The sequence below is a fragment of the Motacilla alba genome, chromosome 6, assembly GCF_015832195.1.
Source record: "Motacilla alba alba isolate MOTALB_02 chromosome 6, Motacilla_alba_V1.0_pri, whole genome shotgun sequence".
NCBI classification, from domain to species: domain Eukaryota; kingdom Metazoa; phylum Chordata; class Aves; order Passeriformes; family Motacillidae; genus Motacilla; species Motacilla alba.
The window spans coordinates 31,818,321-31,837,743 of NC_052021.1; the positions used below are offsets into that span (position 1 = coordinate 31,818,321).

Consider the following 19,423-nt stretch of genomic DNA (forward strand, 5'->3'; position numbering starts at 1 on the left):
TCATGTCCTAGTTAAAAAATACAAAGAATTAAAGCCAAAACGTAAGCTAAAATTGTTTATTCGGCCTTTTGTTTTGGTTTTTTGTCTGGTTTGTAGGGGATCTGTAATGCCAATCTCCCAGTGAAGGCTGGCGCCTGCAAACACAAGGGTGTCAAGAACCAGGAGCACGTGAAGGACACTTCCTTTGCTCTTTTGAATGAGCTTTCTGGGGGCTGCTTATTTTAGTCACCTCCTCTCCTCTCAGACAAGACACACCAACCATCACTTGGCAGCTCTTTCCTTTGAACAACTGTCTGGCTTTGGTATTGGGTAATTTTATTTCCTCCTGGTGTGTCTGTCACGACTCAGCCATGTTCTTGTTCACTCAGCACTCAACTCATCATCTCAGCACCAATAATGAATATTTTGTTTGCAGCACCATGAGAAAAATCCCTTAGAAGTGTCAACCCAATGCCTGAATCACACCCTGAACTGGTGGCTGGGGTAGGTAATTTTCTTCCCAGCACTGGTACAGTGCCCTGTTTGGATTTAGGAGGAGAATAATGTTGAGGACACACTGATGGTTCTGAGCAGCTCTCACTCAGTCAAGGATTTGTCAGCTCCTCGTGCTGCCCTGCCAGTGAGGAGGCTGGGGGGGCTCAAGACATTTTATTTTATTTTATTTTATTTTTATTATTTTATTTTATTTTATTTTAATTTAATTTTATTTTGTTTTATTTTATTTTATTGTATTTTTTCCCTATTCTCTCCCTATCATGCTGGGAGAGGGGAACGAGCAAACAGCTGAAAGTGCTCAGAGCTCTGACAAAACTGCACATCCCTAAGAAACTCTCCACAAGGATTCTTTAATGAGAAGAGAAGGGATTAAAAGCAATTTCATTTAAAATACATGTATATTTTTTAGTAAATAATTGCATGGGGTCTGTGGGTTCATGACTTCATGCTGTTCCCAGAGCTACCAAGGCACCTATTTGGCCAGAACTGGGGTTGAAGCAAAGCTCAGAAACAAAGTCCTTGTTAGCTTGTTTGTGTGCTGGATTTCCTGTCCTGTTTATCCTTCTATTCTAATTTTGGAGAATGAAGCAGATCACTCAGCTCTGCAGCCCTCCTTCCCAGGAACACACCACAAAAATATTTATAACTGGGTATAAATAAACATGGTTTTGTTTCTGCATCTCATAGCCAGCAAGAAGATTCATTCTCCAGTTGTTAATAACAAATCCTCATGTAGATTGAGATTTCCAAAACCCAGTTAGGGTTTGCAGGGTACGGGTAAGAAACACCATTTTTCTGGTTTTCAGTACTTTCTCCCCAAGCTTCGCCATGGAATCCCACAGACATCCATTGACATCAGGCTGAATTCAGCAGCTGAGCACAACCTTCTGCTCCCAGTTCTGCCCCAGGGATCCTTTTATGTCCAAGTCCCACTGCTTGCACCAAATTCCAATTATATAACTAAAGGAATATGCTCTGGAGATCATTCCACTCAACTAAGTATTTTATTTTCTTAGTTAACTCCATCAGACTCACCAAGTCACAACCAAGCTTTTTAAACAGGATAACAGGATTGCACCAGGATGTCCCTATTGTATTTTTAATTTTTGGCTCTTTTTATCTAGATGGCAAAACCTAAGGAGACACTAAAATTCACACAGCAGTTTGTGAATGTTAGGAGATCTTCTCTCCCAGGCTCAGGACACAAAAATTCTATTTTAATGAAACCTGTCCTGGCTGAGGAAACTCATAAGTGACCGGGCTGTGTCACTGGAGGGAGAGCTGTTTCCATTTCCTAGAGTAACACTTGGAGCACCTCTTTTGCCCTGAATCACCTGATACTCATCCAACCAAATTTTTCCTTATTTTTTTCTGAAATAAGTGGATTAGTCACAGGGTGTAATGCAGACATGAATTGTACTGCTGCTGTTCTAAAGAGCCTGCCAAGTCTGAAGGACTGTCTCTTTTCTTTCCCTGTATTTTTCTCAATTTTCAGGAACTATAATTTCAGAGAGGTGGATTCTCTATTTCCTCCCAGTGACTGACTGGTGATGTTGAGATGTTTTGGAAGCATTTGGCATTAGTTACCACCTTCTATTGCTAAGCCTGGTTCAAGCAGGGCTTTGCTGCACAAGATATGATGAAAATTGAGCTGTGTTCATGTGAGGGCTCTGTGCCTCCATGCAAAGGTGTGTCTTTTCCAGCCTCAGCGATTCCATGACTCTGGCAAAGCCAAACCTTCCATCCCAAATGCTGGATGTTGATATCCCCAGCCCAGGCTCAGAAATCCAAAGGTGCAGAACTGGCTGCTTCAGTTTCCCTTCGAGGTGCCGGGCAGTGTTGGTTTGAGAGCAGCACTCTGAGCAAGCAGAGTAAACACTTGATCTGAGCCTTGCCAGCCTGAGACAAGCCCTCTTTGTTCCAGAAGTTGACTGGATTTCGCTAAGGAATGCATTGTTGGGGAAGACAAGAGGGCTGCTCCCTGTCACAGGAGGTGCTGCCCAAAGGCAGCAGTGTCACAGCTGGGGTGACAGAAATCAAGCTGCAAATTAACTGTTTGAAACACAGGCTAGAATTTGGACAGTCTTGAGAGGTTCCTGGAGCTGCATTTTGGAAAAAAAAAAATAGAAAAAAAATAGCATTTTGTTTACCGCAGATAAGGCAGTCTATTGCCCCGGTAATGTTTTCTCCCTGGCTCCTCTTGGGCCAGGGGCTGCTGTGGGATGTCCAAGGGCAGGGGTGAAGCACTGCTCCCACAGAAGAGAAGGGCTTCAAAAAATTATTAAGGTACTCAAAAAATGAAGCCATTAGAAAGGAGCTCCTGCAAAAAAAAATTACTGAAACCTTTTAGAAGTTAAAAGTATCTCCACTCAATGAAATTACATTGGCTATCGCTGCTCTCTCAGTTTCTTGCCTTCCACAATATTTCCTCTGTAGTATCAAACCCTATCAGATCAAATCCTTTGGTTTTACTTTGGTTTGCCTTGAATTTTTTATTTTAGTGACCACTTTGTTTCATTTATATAACCTTTTTACTACTAACGTTTTAAAAATTCATATTTTCCCTTATAGTCATAAACAAATGCATGTCAAGACTGGTCTGACTTCTGTTGTAGACCTGTGTAATAGTCCTGGAATTAATTAATCAATAGTCCCGGATTAATCTGCTTCTTATTGTTTCAACAATATCTTCAGCACATGTACAATTCCCCATTTCCTTGCTAGATGTAGTTGTTGCTGCAGTGACTCAAACTCCACCTAGAAGTGACTGATTTTTTTCATTCACTGCTGGCACGGGATCTGAAGGAAGAGTCAAACTCCTTACATTTGTGTAATTGCATTTAATATCATGCTCTGATGTTTCAGAACTGGCTTTGTACAGAGCAGAACACTGGAGGTATTCAATGCTCTTAGAGACACGACCCAGAAGAGCCTGCTTCGAGCAGCATAAACCAACTTGCATAAATCTCTGATTCTGTCTTTCTGAAACATCCAGGTTCAGGGAAATTCTCTTCCGTTTTTCAAATAAATGTCAGTGAAGGTGGTGAATGGGTGGAACCAGTGCTAAGGGCAGGCTGAAATATTTTGCAAAAGAGCCTGGGGGGAACATTTGTGATGATTTCTGGGACTAAAGTGATGCAGCAGCTGTCTGTAACCAGCAGGTTTGTGGACATGCTGCATCACCTTCAGGAGATGTGACTTTTGCTCACAGCCCAAGAAAAATTGTCATGGATGAAGTGCAGTGCAGGGGGAATGAGAAATACCTGTGGGAGTGTTCTCACAAGGGGTGGTGTGGGGAGAAGTGTGACAGCCGCTGTGATGCCAGTGCCATTTGCTTGCTCAACACCTTTGCTTGCTCAAGAGCAGCCACAGTGAATTTTTAACTTTGTCAAATGGAAAAGTGCTCCCCTGAACTATCAAACACATTTCTCCACAGCATTATGCCTCTCTTAATACCCACATTGTCACCAAATCTCTGTCCTATGCAGTGTTTCCCTCTTTTTTCTTTATTTTAAATCCATATTTGACATGGCAAACTTCCATCCAACTAAGATTCAAAATCTTTTAGAGCATTTTAAGCAGTGTCACTCAGAGTCCATCCTGTTGTATTACTAGCACATTTTTTTAGTCACCTGTAACCTCCTTTAACCAACTCTATTTGCTCTCTACCAAGGCTTGGGAGGAACAAAATCAATCCCGAGGCACATTTTGCCCTCACAGAACCAACAAACTTTCACACAGGAGACTTTTCCTGAGCTTAAAGGCCTAATCTCACATATCTCACCTTGACAAAGCTTTTATTGAACACCTGAGGATCATTTCTTTGAGCGAGATAACCAGGATAAACCAAATGCAAGGTTCAGAGCCACAACTCCTTCGCAGCTTAGGGGCAGAAATCAAGAAAAAGGAACCAGAGCTGTGTCAGATCCCTCTGAAGGATATGCCATGACCTTCTGGCCCTTCTTGGTCCTTACCCAAATTTAACCTTGACAACTTTTTTTAATATCTGCCTGATGGTAAAAAAAGTTCAGAGTCTTGTTCTTCTCTGATTTTTCAAGTTGTTGGCAAGGATGGACAGCTCTTAATTAATTATCCAGTTGTTGGACACTCTGTGAAACAAAACAGGTTTTACAAAAAAGGTGAAGTGTTACCATGGAATATCTTGATTTGGAAACGATCCATGATGTTTGGGTGCAGCTCCCTGCTCCTCAAAAGGGCTACCTGCAATTAAACCACCTGACTTATAATGTCGTGCAGGCACTTCTTGACCTCTGGTACATTTTGTGCTGTAACCAGAGGAGCTGTTCCAGTGTCCAACCACCCTCTGGGTGAGGAATCTCTTTGAAAAATACAGTTAATTTTACAGAAACTGTAATTGTTAAAATGTATATTTTATCTATTTCCTCCTTTGACAGCTTCTATGGGAACTGAAATAACTGGCACTTTCAATTTCATATTTGTTCAACCATTCCTATCTTGAAAAAAAATCCCCTACCATAAAAAACTCGCTTTTTAAATTATTACTGATTTGCACCTTATTTAGCTTCTTCAGTAGCTTATGCAGGAGGAAAACCTTAAAGACAGTGTATTTTGACCACAGTGAAAGCAGTAATTCTGAGTTACATGAGTTTTCATGAGGTTAACTATAGATTTTTAATATTTAAGGAGATTTAATATATAAAACCTAAATATAAATCTGATTTGCCACAGGATGGAAAGGAGGTGACCTTTTGAGTGTGAAGAACCTCCTCACTGGATTAGGTTGTTAAAGGTTTCAAGTCTTAAAAAGGGAAAGGTGTTGCATAAAACAGCATTTTTAATATTATCCGTTATCTGGATTTACCTCACACAAAAAAAACCCTTAAGAGATTTTTTTGTATTTCCTAATGAAGCTCAAAGATCCTTAAGTGATATTAAAATGCAAGGAAAAAAGGAAATGCAGTTATAAGGAAGTCATGGTGACATTGTGCTGCTTTGGCTTGATTAATCTCATGTCTTGGTAACCCTTGCCTCAATAAGTTGAACCTCGATTTTGCTCTATTAATTTAAATACTACATTGTAAATATATCAATAAATACCCACCATCATTTGCCTTGCCTAAATTTGGTAATTTATTTAATTATTACTAATTTCATAACCACTACTCAGCTGGGAATAAATCACTTTACCTTTGGCAGCCTACAGAGCCTTTCTTCTTCTCTGCACTGGCATTGAGTTACACAGCACACTTCATGTGTCTCACTGCACTGATTTAAAAATTAAATTTAAAAATTGAAATTAAATTTAAAGGTAACAGTAGTGACAGCCCAGTCCCGGCCACCCCAAGGCCACTCCTGTGTGATGACAAATGTTCCAAGGGTGCTGGGGAAGGTCACCAGCTCTGATGTGACCCTGCCCGTGTCACTGCTGAGGTCAAAGGGATTTGCTGGAAGCTGAGGAAAGCTCTCCACTAAGACCATTGTCCACAGGAGAGCAGGAAAAGCTGCAGGAGTGCAGCAGGTGCCAAGACAAGCAGGGTGTGTCGACAGAAAGCCGCAGTGGGTGACAGGATGGAATGACCTCTCCTGCCATGTGTGGGGCCAAGGTCACTGACAGCCCTTGACTTTGGTACAGCCCTCACCTCTGACAAGGAGTTTCCCTCACTGGGGCTCCCACATGCTGGATGTGACATCCTTATCCCAAGGGAAGACTCCTCTGGGATTGGGCAGCTGGACCCAGCACTCAACACTCGGTTTTGTCCAGACACAGGGGCTTCATACCTAAAGTTTCCACTTTACAATAAATTCACCATAAATCCAGGCAATCGCTTCGCAGGTTATGTTATTGAGGATGTGATTTGCTTCAGCTGGGATTTGCCTTTTCTCTAATCATTCCTCAAAAACACCTCTCACTTCAGAACTCACTGGACTTCGGTGGAAAGGCTGTCAGAGAGAAAAGCTGGCCTGTTCCAGCACTCGTGTGGCCAGCAGGACCAGGACAGTGGCCATCCCCTGTGCCAGCACTGCTGAGGCACCTGAGACCTCGGGATCAGCTTTGGGTCCCTCAGGATAACAAAGACATCGAGGGGCTGGAGTGTGTCCAGGGAAGGGAACAGAACTGGGGAAGGGGCTGGTACAGAGCTGAGTTTGGCACTGGGAACACTTCCACTGTGGCAAGACACCGGACATGGCCTGCCCCAGATTGTGGGGAATACAGTGGGTGCAGCAAAAACCAGGATTTACCACATGAGAAAACTTTTCAGGAGCACAGTATGATGCTGAAAGAAATGATAAATACATTGCTAGAGCATGGGAAAAAGTTGTGAGTTCACACACATCAGTGATTTTTCTTTTTCCCCAGGGAATGAGAAATACAAATAAATACACGTGCAGGAGAAAGGCAGTCAGCCCTAGTTTATTCCTTCAAAAGCACTTTAGTGAAATTCCTTACAAATATGTGTACTTTTAAAGGGATTTGCTCAGGTGGAGAGTCTTTATGGACACCACAGCAGCTCTGTGGTGTTGGAGCATCTTTTCCAGCCCCGTGCTCTCTTCCCAAGGACAGGGCCCAGCTGCCCTCCAGTGGCAGCAGCCACCAGAACAGCTCCTCATTTTCCCTCTGCTTTTAGCTCCTTTAGGCTCAGATACTTAGAGAAATTATAACTCTAACATAAGTTATTTCCAGGGAGGGGGAGATCTGCCAGTGCAGCAAAACTTCACTCTGTGAAGAAGGATTAATGCTGAACCTCCAGCCCAAAGCTATTTCACACACGCCCTGTTTGTTTCCTTGGAGCAGATTTGGATAGATTTCTTTCAGATGTTCTGGGGAACAGCTTTGCCCTTCCAAGACCACAAAGGTCAGCCCTACTGTCATCACTGCTGGTTCTTGGCAGGCAGGATTTATCCTCTGCATGACCTCCTTGGGTCCTTACCTGTTTCGTAAAGGAGACTGAGGAATGCTGAAAAAGCAAATCTTGATGATTCTTAATAACTAAAGATTTTTTTTGCATTCAGCCCTGTTCCTTCCATGTCACCTTCTATCCCTATATCAGGGCTCCAAACAGAGCTGTACTGTGCCATGAAAATAAAAAAAGGGTTCATGAAAAGAAAGAATTTATGTTCATTTTTAATTCAGCTAAAAAAATACAACTTTGTTTTTTTTCTCTCTGTAGCTGAGTCCCTTCTCCCTGACAGGACAAAATGAGGCAGAGCTGGAGGCATCCTTTAGGATATTAGAGGCTGTGGTGGTGTTGACATCATCACCCCATGCCAGGGATAAGACTGGAAGCTCTTTTATTGCTCTGGGGGCTACAAGTCAGACAGAGAGACCTGCAGATCTAAAACATGCTGGAGGAATCTTCTCCCAGGTTAAAGAGAAGTCGGGAAAATAAGAAAATTTGCTTCTTACATGAGTAATTTTGGCAAACAAAGAGAATTTGTTTGAGGCTTGCCTGAGAAGCTAATCTTTTGGCACAATCCTCTCACCAATTAATCAGGTTGATATGGTTGTAAATTGGGAAATGTCTTAATGGGTGGCATGAGAATCCTTACCAAACAGCCTAATCTCCAAAAGTGAATCGCTGCTTCCTGGAACAGCCACACCATCAGCACAGGGCCACAAAGGTGCCCGGGGAGTGTTTGGGAAGATCTCGGTGGCCAGTCTGGAACAGCTCCCTGAGCTGGATCTCCTCACAGGATGTACCCTGTGAAAGGAAAATCCTCACTAAATCACTTCCTTGGCATCCAACTGGAAGCTCAGGGAGAGGGATCAGGTTGCACAGAACCCATCGAGTATAAATTGTGCAGCTGTGCAGGGCTAGAACAGACCACCCCCAACAACCATGGACCTTCACGTGCGTCTCACCTGGCTGCTTCTGCTGAGCACCACTCTCCTGACTGAACCAGGTACTGCCTTGAAAACCTTTTTGATTTTACAGAAATGTTACTGAATTATTTCTGAAATGTTACAGAATTATTTGCTAATACAGGGTGGCTTGCTGGGAAGTGGTGGCAAAGATTCTCTTCGAATTTTGCTGATGAGTTTTGTACCGTAGAATTGACGGTTTGTCTTCTACTTCAAAGATTCAGTCCAAATCCATAGGTTGTATTTCAAAATGTATGTATTTCACAATATAAGTATTTCAAAATGTATGTATTTCAAAATGTATGCGTTTCAAAATACATAATACAATATATATAATATATATATGTAATATTATATTAAAATACTATATATCGAAATATAACCCAGAAAGGTTACAGACCGAAGAAGGCTGAAGAACATTCCTTTGTTTCTTTTTCACAAGGGAAAGAGCATGTGAAAGTTGTTTTCTAAATGTTCTTCATCCAATATTCTAGTTTCAATTAAAATTATTCTATACTGTACATTTTTAAATGTAGAGAAAGAGGAGGAAAGCAATACAGAGCAGTCTACCAGACCCAGGTGGAAATATGATCTTCATGACATGTTCCTTCAAATTTATAATCTTGCAAGTTTGAATGAGATAATCTGAGCTTTACTTATCACCACAGGCACCATGAAAAAAGTCTTGCCGATCCCTTACAAAAAGAGGTGATGTCACAGAGAGATTAATTAAATTGAATTATTTACAAAACAAGAGCATGATGTGTTACTGCAGGGCTAATACGTCTCCTTCTCTGCCACAGCAAGTGGAGCCTGGTGGAACCAGCCAGACAGAGACCCAAACTCAATATGGAACAAAATTGCCGAGTGGATTAAAGAAAAATTGGAGCCAAAAGGTAAGAAACGTGCCCTGAGTGTGAACACACCTGGCAGATGGGCAGAGCTCCCTGAGCCAGCTCTGGGTGAGCTGCGCCTCAGCAGCACAGCCAGCCAAACCCCACCAGGGTAGATCAGGCCCTGCCCGCAGCAGAGCCACGGGGATTCAAATTGAGACACCAGAAGTTCAGCTATAAATAAACAAATTGAGATTTACCTGTCAACTTTTGCTTTAGTTCCACCACCACCACAGCTGAGACTGGAATCTGGAGGGCACCGATGCGCCGGGAGGGTTGAAGTTTTCCATGATGGAAAATGGGGCACGGTCTGTGATGATTATTTCAATATGAACAGTGCCAACGTTGTGTGCAGACAACTTCACTGTGGCCAAGCTGTCTCTGTCCTGGGGCTGTCTTACTTTGGCCCCAGTGGAAAAATTATCCACTTGGATGATGTGCAGTGTAGAGGAACTGAATCCCACCTTTGGGACTGCCGGCATGCCGGCTGGGGCAAGCACAACTGTGGACTCAATGAGGATGTTGGTGTCATCTGCTCAGGTAAAGATAAAAATAATAATGAAAATAAAATACTGTAAAATAAGAAAAAAACCTTCTTGGACGATGCTGTTCATTATAAATGCAAGAAACGTCAGGGTAGAGCTGGGAAATCAGGCCGGGGCTGAAAAGTGGAGGTGGAGTGCTTCTTCTGTTTAAGTCTGAGTGATTGAGGAGCAAAAGGATGTCTTGCACAAAATAACAAGATGGGACAGCAAACCCTGGGTATGAAATTAGTGAAAAGCAGGTAGTTCAGGACCACTTTAGTCAACAACTTACAGCCAGCCCCCAAGATAACAAAGGAGAAGAGTAAGGAGAAAATAAGAGGGCATCTAGTTGAGAACCAGGCATGTGTGAGCGGAAACAAAAATAACTCTTGTCATAAATACGTAATATAAATAACTGCCCAACAAAGTAAATTCTTGCTCTTTTTGCTGTTCACAGATGCAATGCACTCCACTGTTGCACCAACAGGTAAGGCTGAGATTTTGGGACAGAAGTCTCAAAATTAACTCTGTGAAAAGTCTCCCCAGTGCTCAGAGTCGAATTTTTAACTCAAAAAGTCATGTGATTACAGCTCCTTGGCAGACATTTTTCTACAAAGGCACATGTTCTGAATTACAAGTTGTTGCTCCAAATTACTATTTATTCACCCACTGCAACATTATTTCTTTATATTTTCGTTATTTCTTTGCATTGCTAGTACAAACTGTATTTGCTACTTACCTACTAATAATTAGTGAAACATGAGGTCTGAGGTCTAAGGTTCTGATTCCAATTTTTTTTTCTGAAATAATCATAACACCCTGGAAACCTTAAAGTACAGACTCTACTCATGTTTCTTGGGATTTCTAAGTGTTAATTATGCTCTTCATAATCCACAGTCACAGAAGAGCAGGTGCTTTCTACCCTATAGAACCATGAGTATGTGTTTTGTGATATGTAACACAGAAATCAAAAACTGGTTCCCAAAACCATTTATTCTGAAGGTTTTAACCCAGTAGCAACTGTGACAACTACCACGGAGCCCCTGACTCCTGCTGGCAAAGGCAAGGTTAAAAAACAAGCTGCAAATGTCATGTGTGGAAATTTTGAGCAGCAGCAGATGGGATTTCTTTAAATCAAGCAGGAGGAACACAAGTCTCCCAAGCTCACTTAAAATATCTAGTGGAAGATGTTGTTCTGAGCCACATGACCAAAAGCTAAAGCCCAGGGATCTGACTTTCTTTCCCATGAAACCCAAAGTGTGAATGATGTCCCAGACCCCTGCAATGTCTCTGCAGGTTCCTCCCCTGCTCCCAGCTCCACCCCAGCACAGACTGAGACTCCCGCTCCAGAGACCGTGGCAACCCTCAGGGAAGGTGAGGCATGCTTGGGGGCTGGAAGTCACCCCCAAAGCACAAGACAAATCTCATGTTTTATTGTCCTTCACCTTGGCTCCTTTGCACCTTCCCCAGTGATTATTGCAGCTCTAGGAGTGAAGCAATGCAGTCAGGAACAACACAAAGACTGACTGCCTTTGTTAATAAATTTTAAATGAGGTGAAAGTAATTTATTTGTAATCAAAAATAAAAGGCTTTGCAATGACTCATTGTCTCACAAACCCCAAATTTATTTATGCTCATTTACTTTCATTCATGTGTTCGCTCCTAATTGCTGCCAATCTCTCTCTGCTTTGTATTTCCTCAACTGGCCCCAGATGTGTCTTCTGCACCCACTACTGTCACAGAGGAAATGACCACAATAGCTCCTGAAATCCCAGCCACAGCCGACGGTAAGGACAGCCATTTCACAAGTGCTTTTTAAAGCAAACACTCTGTTAATTTGGGGTTTTCAGCTAAACCATGGAAATCTGTAAATATTCATAGCAGAAAAGATAGTTGTCCTTAGTTCCTCTTTTGTGAAGGAGCAATCCCCCAACAACATCTTCACTTGAAAGATATCAGCCTGTCAGGCATGGATACCTACACTTACTGATTAACACCTCTGAGCTGTAGCTGTAAAAAAACACACTTACAAATTTGCAAAGATAAACTGTCCAGATCATCCTTACTCCATGCGTCCAAAATCCATAAAAGCTCTGGCAACATCAAGGACCACAGACTGGCACTCGCACTCATTTCCCTCAGCTGGGGGATGAGCCTCTCCAGTTATTGAGCAAAGTGAAAATCATGGAATGGTTTGGGTGGGGAGGGACCCTAAAGATCACCTGGATCCAACCCTCTCCCATGGGCAAGGACACCACCCACTAGATCGGTATTTTTATTAAACCTGAGACCAAAATCTAGTCACAAGCTCTTGAAATCACTCTTAAGCTTCTGATTTATGCTTGCAGCAATTTAATTTCTCACCCTTTCAGCCTTCCTCCCTTCCACCACCACCACGACCACCACCACCACAGAGGAAAGCAGGACATCAGAAATCCCGATTACACCGCAGACAGGTAAAGGGCACTTGCACAGCATGCAGCATGTCAGGAAAACGTGGCTGGGACAGGACTTCAGTGGAGAAGCCAACATGTGCTGCAAAATCAGCATCTCTCAGTGCAGCTCATGTTTGTCTGTGAGTTTGGCCACGCTGCCACTGAGCTGCTGCCACCAGGCAGGTGGGAGCTGTGAGTGCCGCGGGCAGAGCCTGCTGGGAGGATGGGGCTCATTTTGAACCCCCACCATGGAACCTGAAGGCATTTCAATGCATCAAGAGCTGATTCCAGCTTGCCTGAGTGCTCTTTCCTTTTTTTTCGTTTCTTCCTCTTCCTCACAGCCTCTGCAAATACTTCAGAACCACTGTTACCTGCTGCACTGGTGGAAAATGCGACAACCCCGGCTGCAGAAATCCTCTCCACCATGGCTGAAGGTAAGATACAGACACAGTGCCATAAAACCTAACAGTAGTGCTTGAGTTTGCTCAAAATGCATTGCATGGATAGGATTAAAGTAAATTAATGAACCTCAAGATCAGTCAACTGCATTGTCTCAGTGAAGAAGCAAGGTTGGGGAGAGACACGGAACCAAGCAGTGTTTAAAGGATGGGAAAAAACAAACCCAATCCCTTCAATTACAAGGTATCCCAGAAAAATTAGGCTCTCTCACTGTTATATCTAAGCCGTGATTTCCTACAAACAGGAAATGCTGTAGGTCTCAGAGGAAAAGTATACAGTTAAAATGCAGACAATATTTAATTTCACCTTTTCGTTCTGTATTAAGTGATACAGCATTAATCTGGCTTATATGCTATGGGTCTTGGTGGGAAAAAATACACATTTGAAGTGCACACAATATTTAATTTAATCTTTTCTCTCTCACAGCAACAGTCTCCCCTACTGCTGAACCTGCAGATGTGACCACATGTAAGTAAAATAACTTTACTGTCGTGGATATGCTGTCAGTCTTTAGGGGGAAAAAACCAGTTAAAATGCATATAAAATTTAATTTCACCTTTTTGTCTCTCACAGCAACAGTCCCTCCTAGTGCTGAACCTGCGGATGTGACCACATGTAAGTAAAACAGCTTTACTGTGGTGTATATGCTGTCAGTCTTGAGGAAAAAAATAAAAAAAATTAAAATGCACACAATATTTAATTTAATCTTTTCTCTCTCACAGCAACAGTGTCTCCTAGTGCTGAACCTGCAGATGTCACCACATGTAAGTAAAATAGCATTACTGTGGTGTATATGCTGTCAGTCTTGAGGAAAAAAAACATTTAAAATGTATATAAAATTTAATTTCAACTTTTCTTTCTCTCTCACAGCAACAGTCCCTCCTAGTGCTGAACCTGCAGATGTCACCACATGTAAGTAAAATAGCTTTACTGTGGCATACATGCAGTCAGTCTTGAGGAAAAAATTATACATTTAACATGCACATAAAATCTAATTTCACCTTTTCTTCTTTTTCTTTTTCACAGCAACAGTCTCCCCTACTGCTGAACCTGCAGATGTCACCACACGTAAGTAAAATAGCATTACTGTGGTGGATATGCTCTCAGTCTTTAGGGAAAAAAAACATTTAACATGCATATAAAATTTAATTTCAACTTTTTTTTCTCTCTCACAGCAACAGTCTCTCCTACTGCTGAACCTGCAGATGTGACCACATGTAAGCAAAACAGAATTACTGTGGTGGATATGCTGCCAGTCTTTAGGGAAAAAAAAACATTTAAAATGCATATAAAATTTAATTTCACCTTTTCTCTCTCACAGCAACAGTCTCTCCTACTGCTGAACCAGCAGACATTACCACTAGTAAGTAATACAGTGCTCCTCTGGATTACATGCTACAAGTTTCAGAGCAAAAACATACGCTTAATATTCAATTTCACCTTTTCTCTCTCACAGCAACTCTTTCTCCTAGTCCTGCACCAGCAGACATCACCCCTGGTAAGTAAAAATGAGTAACTATGGCCTACATGCTATGGGTGTCAGGGGAAAAGAATACATGCAACATGCAGACAACATTTAAATTCATCTTTTCTTTCTCACAGCAGCAGCATCCACAGCAGCACCAGCAGACTCTGCCACCTGTGAGTAATGCAGCTGCTCTGGTTTGCATGTTTAGCTGTCTGCCATGCTCTGATCATGGATTGACTGCCTCCCTGTCTCCGTAATAATATAATTTCATCAGTTAGAATTGGAGATAATCCCAACGTGCCTTTCCTTTGGCTTCCAGACACAATAAAGGAGCAAAAGGGGAAGGGGGAACAAAGAAACTCTGGCCCTGATGGAAGCACTGGGAAGGGGCAGACACCCTACATCAGTACAAACCCAGATTTGCACTTGGTCATCCCATTCCCAGAAAATCAGCCTTCCTGCACTTCCCAGAGCTGCATCCCAATCCCTGCACACTCTGGGATGTATTTGCCACGGGAGTGGCAGCTTCAGTGCCCAGCAAGGCACCCCCAGCCCTCACCAGCCCACAGCACTGGGCAGGCACTGCACGTCAGAAACTTTATCCCAGCAGCCCAAACTGGTGTTTAGCAAACAGCCCCAGGCTCCCAGAGCTGAGCCAGGGTCAGAGGCAGCACAGGGAACAGGGATGTGTTTTCCTCCCACTCTGGAACACTGTCCAGCCCCCAAGTGAGACCTTGAGTCTCCTGAGGTTTGGGTACTCTCACCTGCCCAGTGCTGGGAAAGCAGTTTTTAACCTGCAGCTTTGTTTCCCCCCGTGTCTCTGATCAGCCCCTGCAGAAGACACAACACCTGGAGCAGCAGGTGCGTATGACTTCAGTATAGTGGTCAGAATTTCAGCATCAAGCATCAGCTTGAGTAAAATCCTGCTCCACTCCCCCTTGACAGCCCTGGTTTTGCCCACTCAATAATGGAACAGACACTGAAGTGTGGTTTTGTTTTCTCTTTGGCAGTCACAGCTGAGCCCACAACAGCTGAAAACCCAGGTATTTATTTCTGGTCATTTCTGCAGCTGTGGGGAACAGTGTACTGTGTTTCATGTGAACCATCCATGTATTAGAACATAGACAATGTTTAACTTCATCTCTTCTCACAGTGACAAGCTCATCTGCTGCATCAGTCCCTCCAACTCCTGAAACAACAGCCATTGGCACAGGTAAATGAAACAGATTTACCCTGGTTTATACCCTTGATTCCCTACCAAAGCTGGGATCTGATGATGTGCTGGCAAGGCTCCTTGTCTCCATGAATCATCTCATCAAATTAATATTGAGCTTTGGGGATAATTTTTTTGGCTTCCATACAAATCAGGGGACCTAAATTGTTGGCATTGATATGGGAGGAATACCTGCTCTGCTGCAAGTTCTAAGGAACTGGAATTCACTGGGGCAGACACATCACACCAATGTAAATTCAGATTTCTTCTAGGTCACCTCATCCCTATAAAGCCAGCCCCCCTGCACTTCCAAAGCTGCATCCCCACTGGAAGTTGAGGCAGTGGGAATCCTGACTGTTGACACATTCATTGGTATTTGCTTTGAACCTTAGTTTTCCACAGTGGGTTTGTATTTTGAAAAAAAAAAATAAATTGCAAATTCTGCTCCCTAGTTGATAATGCTCTGCCTCAGCTGCTCACAGAGCAGAGCCAGGGCTTCTTTTAGAGTCTGACCATAGCAGCTACATTTTGATAAAAGGCACTTGGCTGCTTTGGTAAAACACACAAGAACCTGAACTTCAGGTGCAAAGCAGACATTTGAGCATGGGGTTATCGCCCCACACTGAGAGATGAACAGAATTAAATCTTGTTCCCATTAAGGCCAGCAATGTGTCACTTGTAGTACTCAAGCCTGAAGTACTGAAAGTACTCACTTTCCTTAGTATGAAACCTCTGTCCATGACAATTCTATTCCTCAGAACTGTTGCTAATAATATTTCCTGGTCCTAATGTGTTCTGCTCGTTACAATGTTTATTAACTGATGGCATAAAAGCACATCTCTTCCTCAATCAGCTCACCTTTTTAACCTTTTTTTTTTTCATTAAAAGCCAATCCAAAGACAAACGCAGCAACTGCAGGCTCAGGTAAGATATTTGTTTCTTTCTTCTTTTCAATGACTCCTCTTCCTAAGGGCAGGATACCCTGGGTAAGAGATGTGAGTTGGGAAGGGCTGGCAGTTCATTGGCAGAGATCTGAGTGCAGGGGAAGTGGGAGAGGCTGGATGCAGGCAGAGAGATTGGGAATGCCACAGCTCAGCCAGGCATCACACACTGCTTATACAGAGCTGGCAGCAGAACCATCCTCAGTGGTGAGTGCCAAGGGGATGAGCTGGCCCAGGTCTGCATCATTTCTGGCTAAAAACCATTTGAAATGTCCTCCCATAGCCTGCCAGCTCTGCCCACCCAGTGCCCTGTGCTCTGGGGGGCTCACAGGCAGAGGCATCTCATGATCCTGCCAAATTCCCCCTCTTCCAGGACAGAACAACACCAAGGAGTTTCCTCGGGGTTAGTTGTTAGTTGTGGGAGGGAGAAATGAGCTTTCAATGGAACATCATCAGAGAGAGAAATTCATTTCCTCCCCACTCAGCTGCTACTCCAGGCCCACATTTAAATTTGCAAAGCAGGCCAGTATTTAAAATACATATGCAGTAAAAAAAAAAAAACCACAGTAAAAAAAAAAAAAAAAAAAAAACGCAGTAAAATACCTGCTGCATTCTGGTCTGTGTTTACCTCTGGTTTCTCAGCATTCAATTCCTTCCCCTGCAGCAGAGCTCATTCCCCTGCCCAAATACGTGGAGCTGTTGCTGCTGAAATACCTGAATAGCGTGTGCCAGCCAAGGAGACCTGGGATGCCAAAAGTAACATTGGAAGGGTAAGTATGTATTCATCATGAATAAATATTAATTATTCAGATGAGGTGCCCCAGCCAAGCTGGGATACCCCAAACATGATTTCACTTCATTTTGTTACACCCTTCAAATGCTCAGGTACAACTTGATTTGACTACTCAGTCATAGCCATAGTTCCAATCAGTAATCACACTAAAATTTTGCAAAACACCATTACTTCTTGGAAACAGACAGGCATTCTTGGTGCATGTCTGTTGATCCAGATGTCCCTGGAGCCATTCTTGCTGGAGCCACTGATTTATGGTGCCAGATGATGCTGGCAGGGTTTCAAAGACATGTCAGAGGGGCTGGGATGCTGGTGTCGTCTTGGCTGTCCAGGGGAATCCTTCATGGACAGCTCTAAGCTTCCAAAAACCAAAATCCTTCTTTCCAGGGCTGTCCTTTCGTTTGTTTTAATTAAGCATGAACCATAGCAGAGTGTGCAGTAAAATTCCACTACCTCATCACTGTACAGCTTATCATGTGGTTTAATATGTACTGTCAAAATTCCACGAGGTGCTTTACATGTGTGGCATTTGTATGTGGTGTGATGCACATTGCACCAACAGCCATCCGAATTCCATGCAGTGGCATGGAATGAGCAGGGCTCCAGTGCTGTGAGTTGTGATTGACATCACAGGTGGACATTTCTGGAAGAAAGTTTCTAGCAAGCGAGGAAACAAACGGGCTTGGTGAGCATGCCACAATCATGACATGACAATTAATATGTGGGGTTGTTTTTTTCCCCTTTTCAGGTGTGTAAATGATCCAACCTGTGGGAATCACCCCTCATCAGGCCAGAGGCTCGTCCAGCTCCGTTACAGAGCTCCTGTAAAACCTGGAGTTTGCCTGCGGTGCAAAGTATCAGGGTGCAATGCACCCCCTCCTCCTCCTCCTCCCAGACCCTTCCCAGGGAACAGGTTCCCTCTTCCCAGACCCTTCCCAGGAAACAGGTTCCCTCTTCCCAGACCCTTCCCAGGAAACAGGTTCCCTCCTCCCAGACCTTTCCCAGGGAATAGGCTCCCTCCTCTCAGGCCCTTCCCAGGGAATAGGCTCCCTCCTCTCAGGCCCTTCCCAGGGAATAGGCTCCCTCCTCCCAGACCTTTCCCAGGGAACTGGAGAAGAGCCAGGAGAAGCACAAACGACGGCGTGGTTATTGTCATCGTCCCCCAGTAATGATGCTTCTGACCATGACATTCTGTTGAGCACCTCTAGAGCTGTTCGTTGCATTCCAAGATCTGCTGCTTATTTCTAAAAATATACTAGTGGGTGTAAATCTAAAGGTATTTCATCTTAAATGAACTTGGGTTGCCTAATTTCAGATCTTTTGGATCTATGCAGCGGATCTGTAAAAGCCTGAACTTCAGTAAATACTCTCAGTGACAAAAAATAATTGGCTCAGCTGCCTGTTTTTTCTCAAGACTCTGTTTCCTTCTCAATGTTCCTTCAGTTCTAGTCGTGCTCAGTCCATACAAAACTCCACCACACTCCTAACCCTGTGCTCTGCTTCTCACAGGTAACGATTTAAAGGGCATTGGGTTCTGAAGGACACAGCACTGATGGGCAGGGATCCACATGCCAGCTCACACATTCACTGCAGAGTCACATCCAGGCACAAAAGGGATGTTAACGTCTGAAAATTCCTTGCAAGTCCATGTGTGGGTTTGAGAAATAAAAGGCTACACAGAGTAAATGCAAATTTAGCATTTCCCGAAGCCAAAGGGAATTCAAATGCTGTGCAACATCTTTAAACACTATTTAGTGCCTCCACACTCAAAGGCAGTGTAAGTACATTTCAGGATGAAGAGACAGTTGCATTCAAAATCCTTAAAGTGAGTTAAAAATCAGAGAGGGTTGTTTTGAAGAAGGCATAGTCTGAGATTAGAAATACAGTATCATTACAAATGCATTATATATCAGTTTGCTTATAAAAGAAAATGGTTTTGTCAAAAAAAAAAATACAATGGAAGAAAAGCACTGGGCTGTGTCTCAAGAAGGTCTTGAATTTATTTTCTAGCAAAGTTGGAAGAAGCCCTGTTTGCACAGCTGTGGGGTTTGTGCTGCCCTCAGCAGCTCCTGAGAGAGCCCTGGCTGCTCCCACCCCCAGGAACCAGCCTGACCCAAGGCCAGGTAACAGCACACCTGGGCCACTGGCACAGCCCCAGGAGCTGTCAGGACCGGGAGCTCACTGCTGCACTGAGAAACACTCTGCACTTCAGAGCTTTGGTCCTTATGAGACAAAACGGGGTGAATATATTGGAACAAGTACTTTGTTAAAGCTGTGCCGAAAGGAATTCAGGATTTCAGGGCTGCCCTTGCTTCCTTGCCTCAGGAAGGAAAGGCTGATTCAGGAAGGAAAGGCTGAT

The 19,423-nt window shown here is 43.4% G+C and overlaps 1 protein-coding gene and 1 long non-coding RNA gene across 2 annotated transcripts; both read left to right on the forward strand.

Moving 5' to 3' along the window:
* Positions 1-8,305: 8,305 nt before the first annotated feature.
* LOC119702931 (soluble scavenger receptor cysteine-rich domain-containing protein SSC5D-like) lies at positions 8,306-15,338 on the forward strand. Its single transcript, XM_038141716.1, has 20 exons — positions 8,306-8,379; positions 9,142-9,234; positions 9,451-9,771; positions 10,213-10,242; positions 11,052-11,129; positions 11,468-11,542; positions 12,128-12,211; positions 12,532-12,624; positions 13,076-13,117; positions 13,223-13,264; positions 13,372-13,413; positions 13,520-13,561; positions 13,676-13,717; positions 13,825-13,866; positions 13,971-14,012; positions 14,106-14,147; positions 14,252-14,290; positions 14,946-14,978; positions 15,128-15,160; positions 15,271-15,338. The coding sequence occupies exons 1-20, from the start codon at positions 8,316-8,318 to the stop codon at positions 15,336-15,338; spliced, it is 1,347 nt and encodes a 448-aa protein (XP_037997644.1). The 5' UTR covers positions 8,306-8,315.
* An 878-nt stretch (positions 15,339-16,216) lies between these two features.
* LOC119702570 lies at positions 16,217-18,447 on the forward strand. Its single transcript, XR_005257382.1, has 3 exons — positions 16,217-16,254; positions 16,936-17,041; positions 17,813-18,447. It is a non-coding gene; the product is annotated as an uncharacterized LOC119702570 (long non-coding RNA).
* Positions 18,448-19,423: the final 976 nt, after the last annotated feature.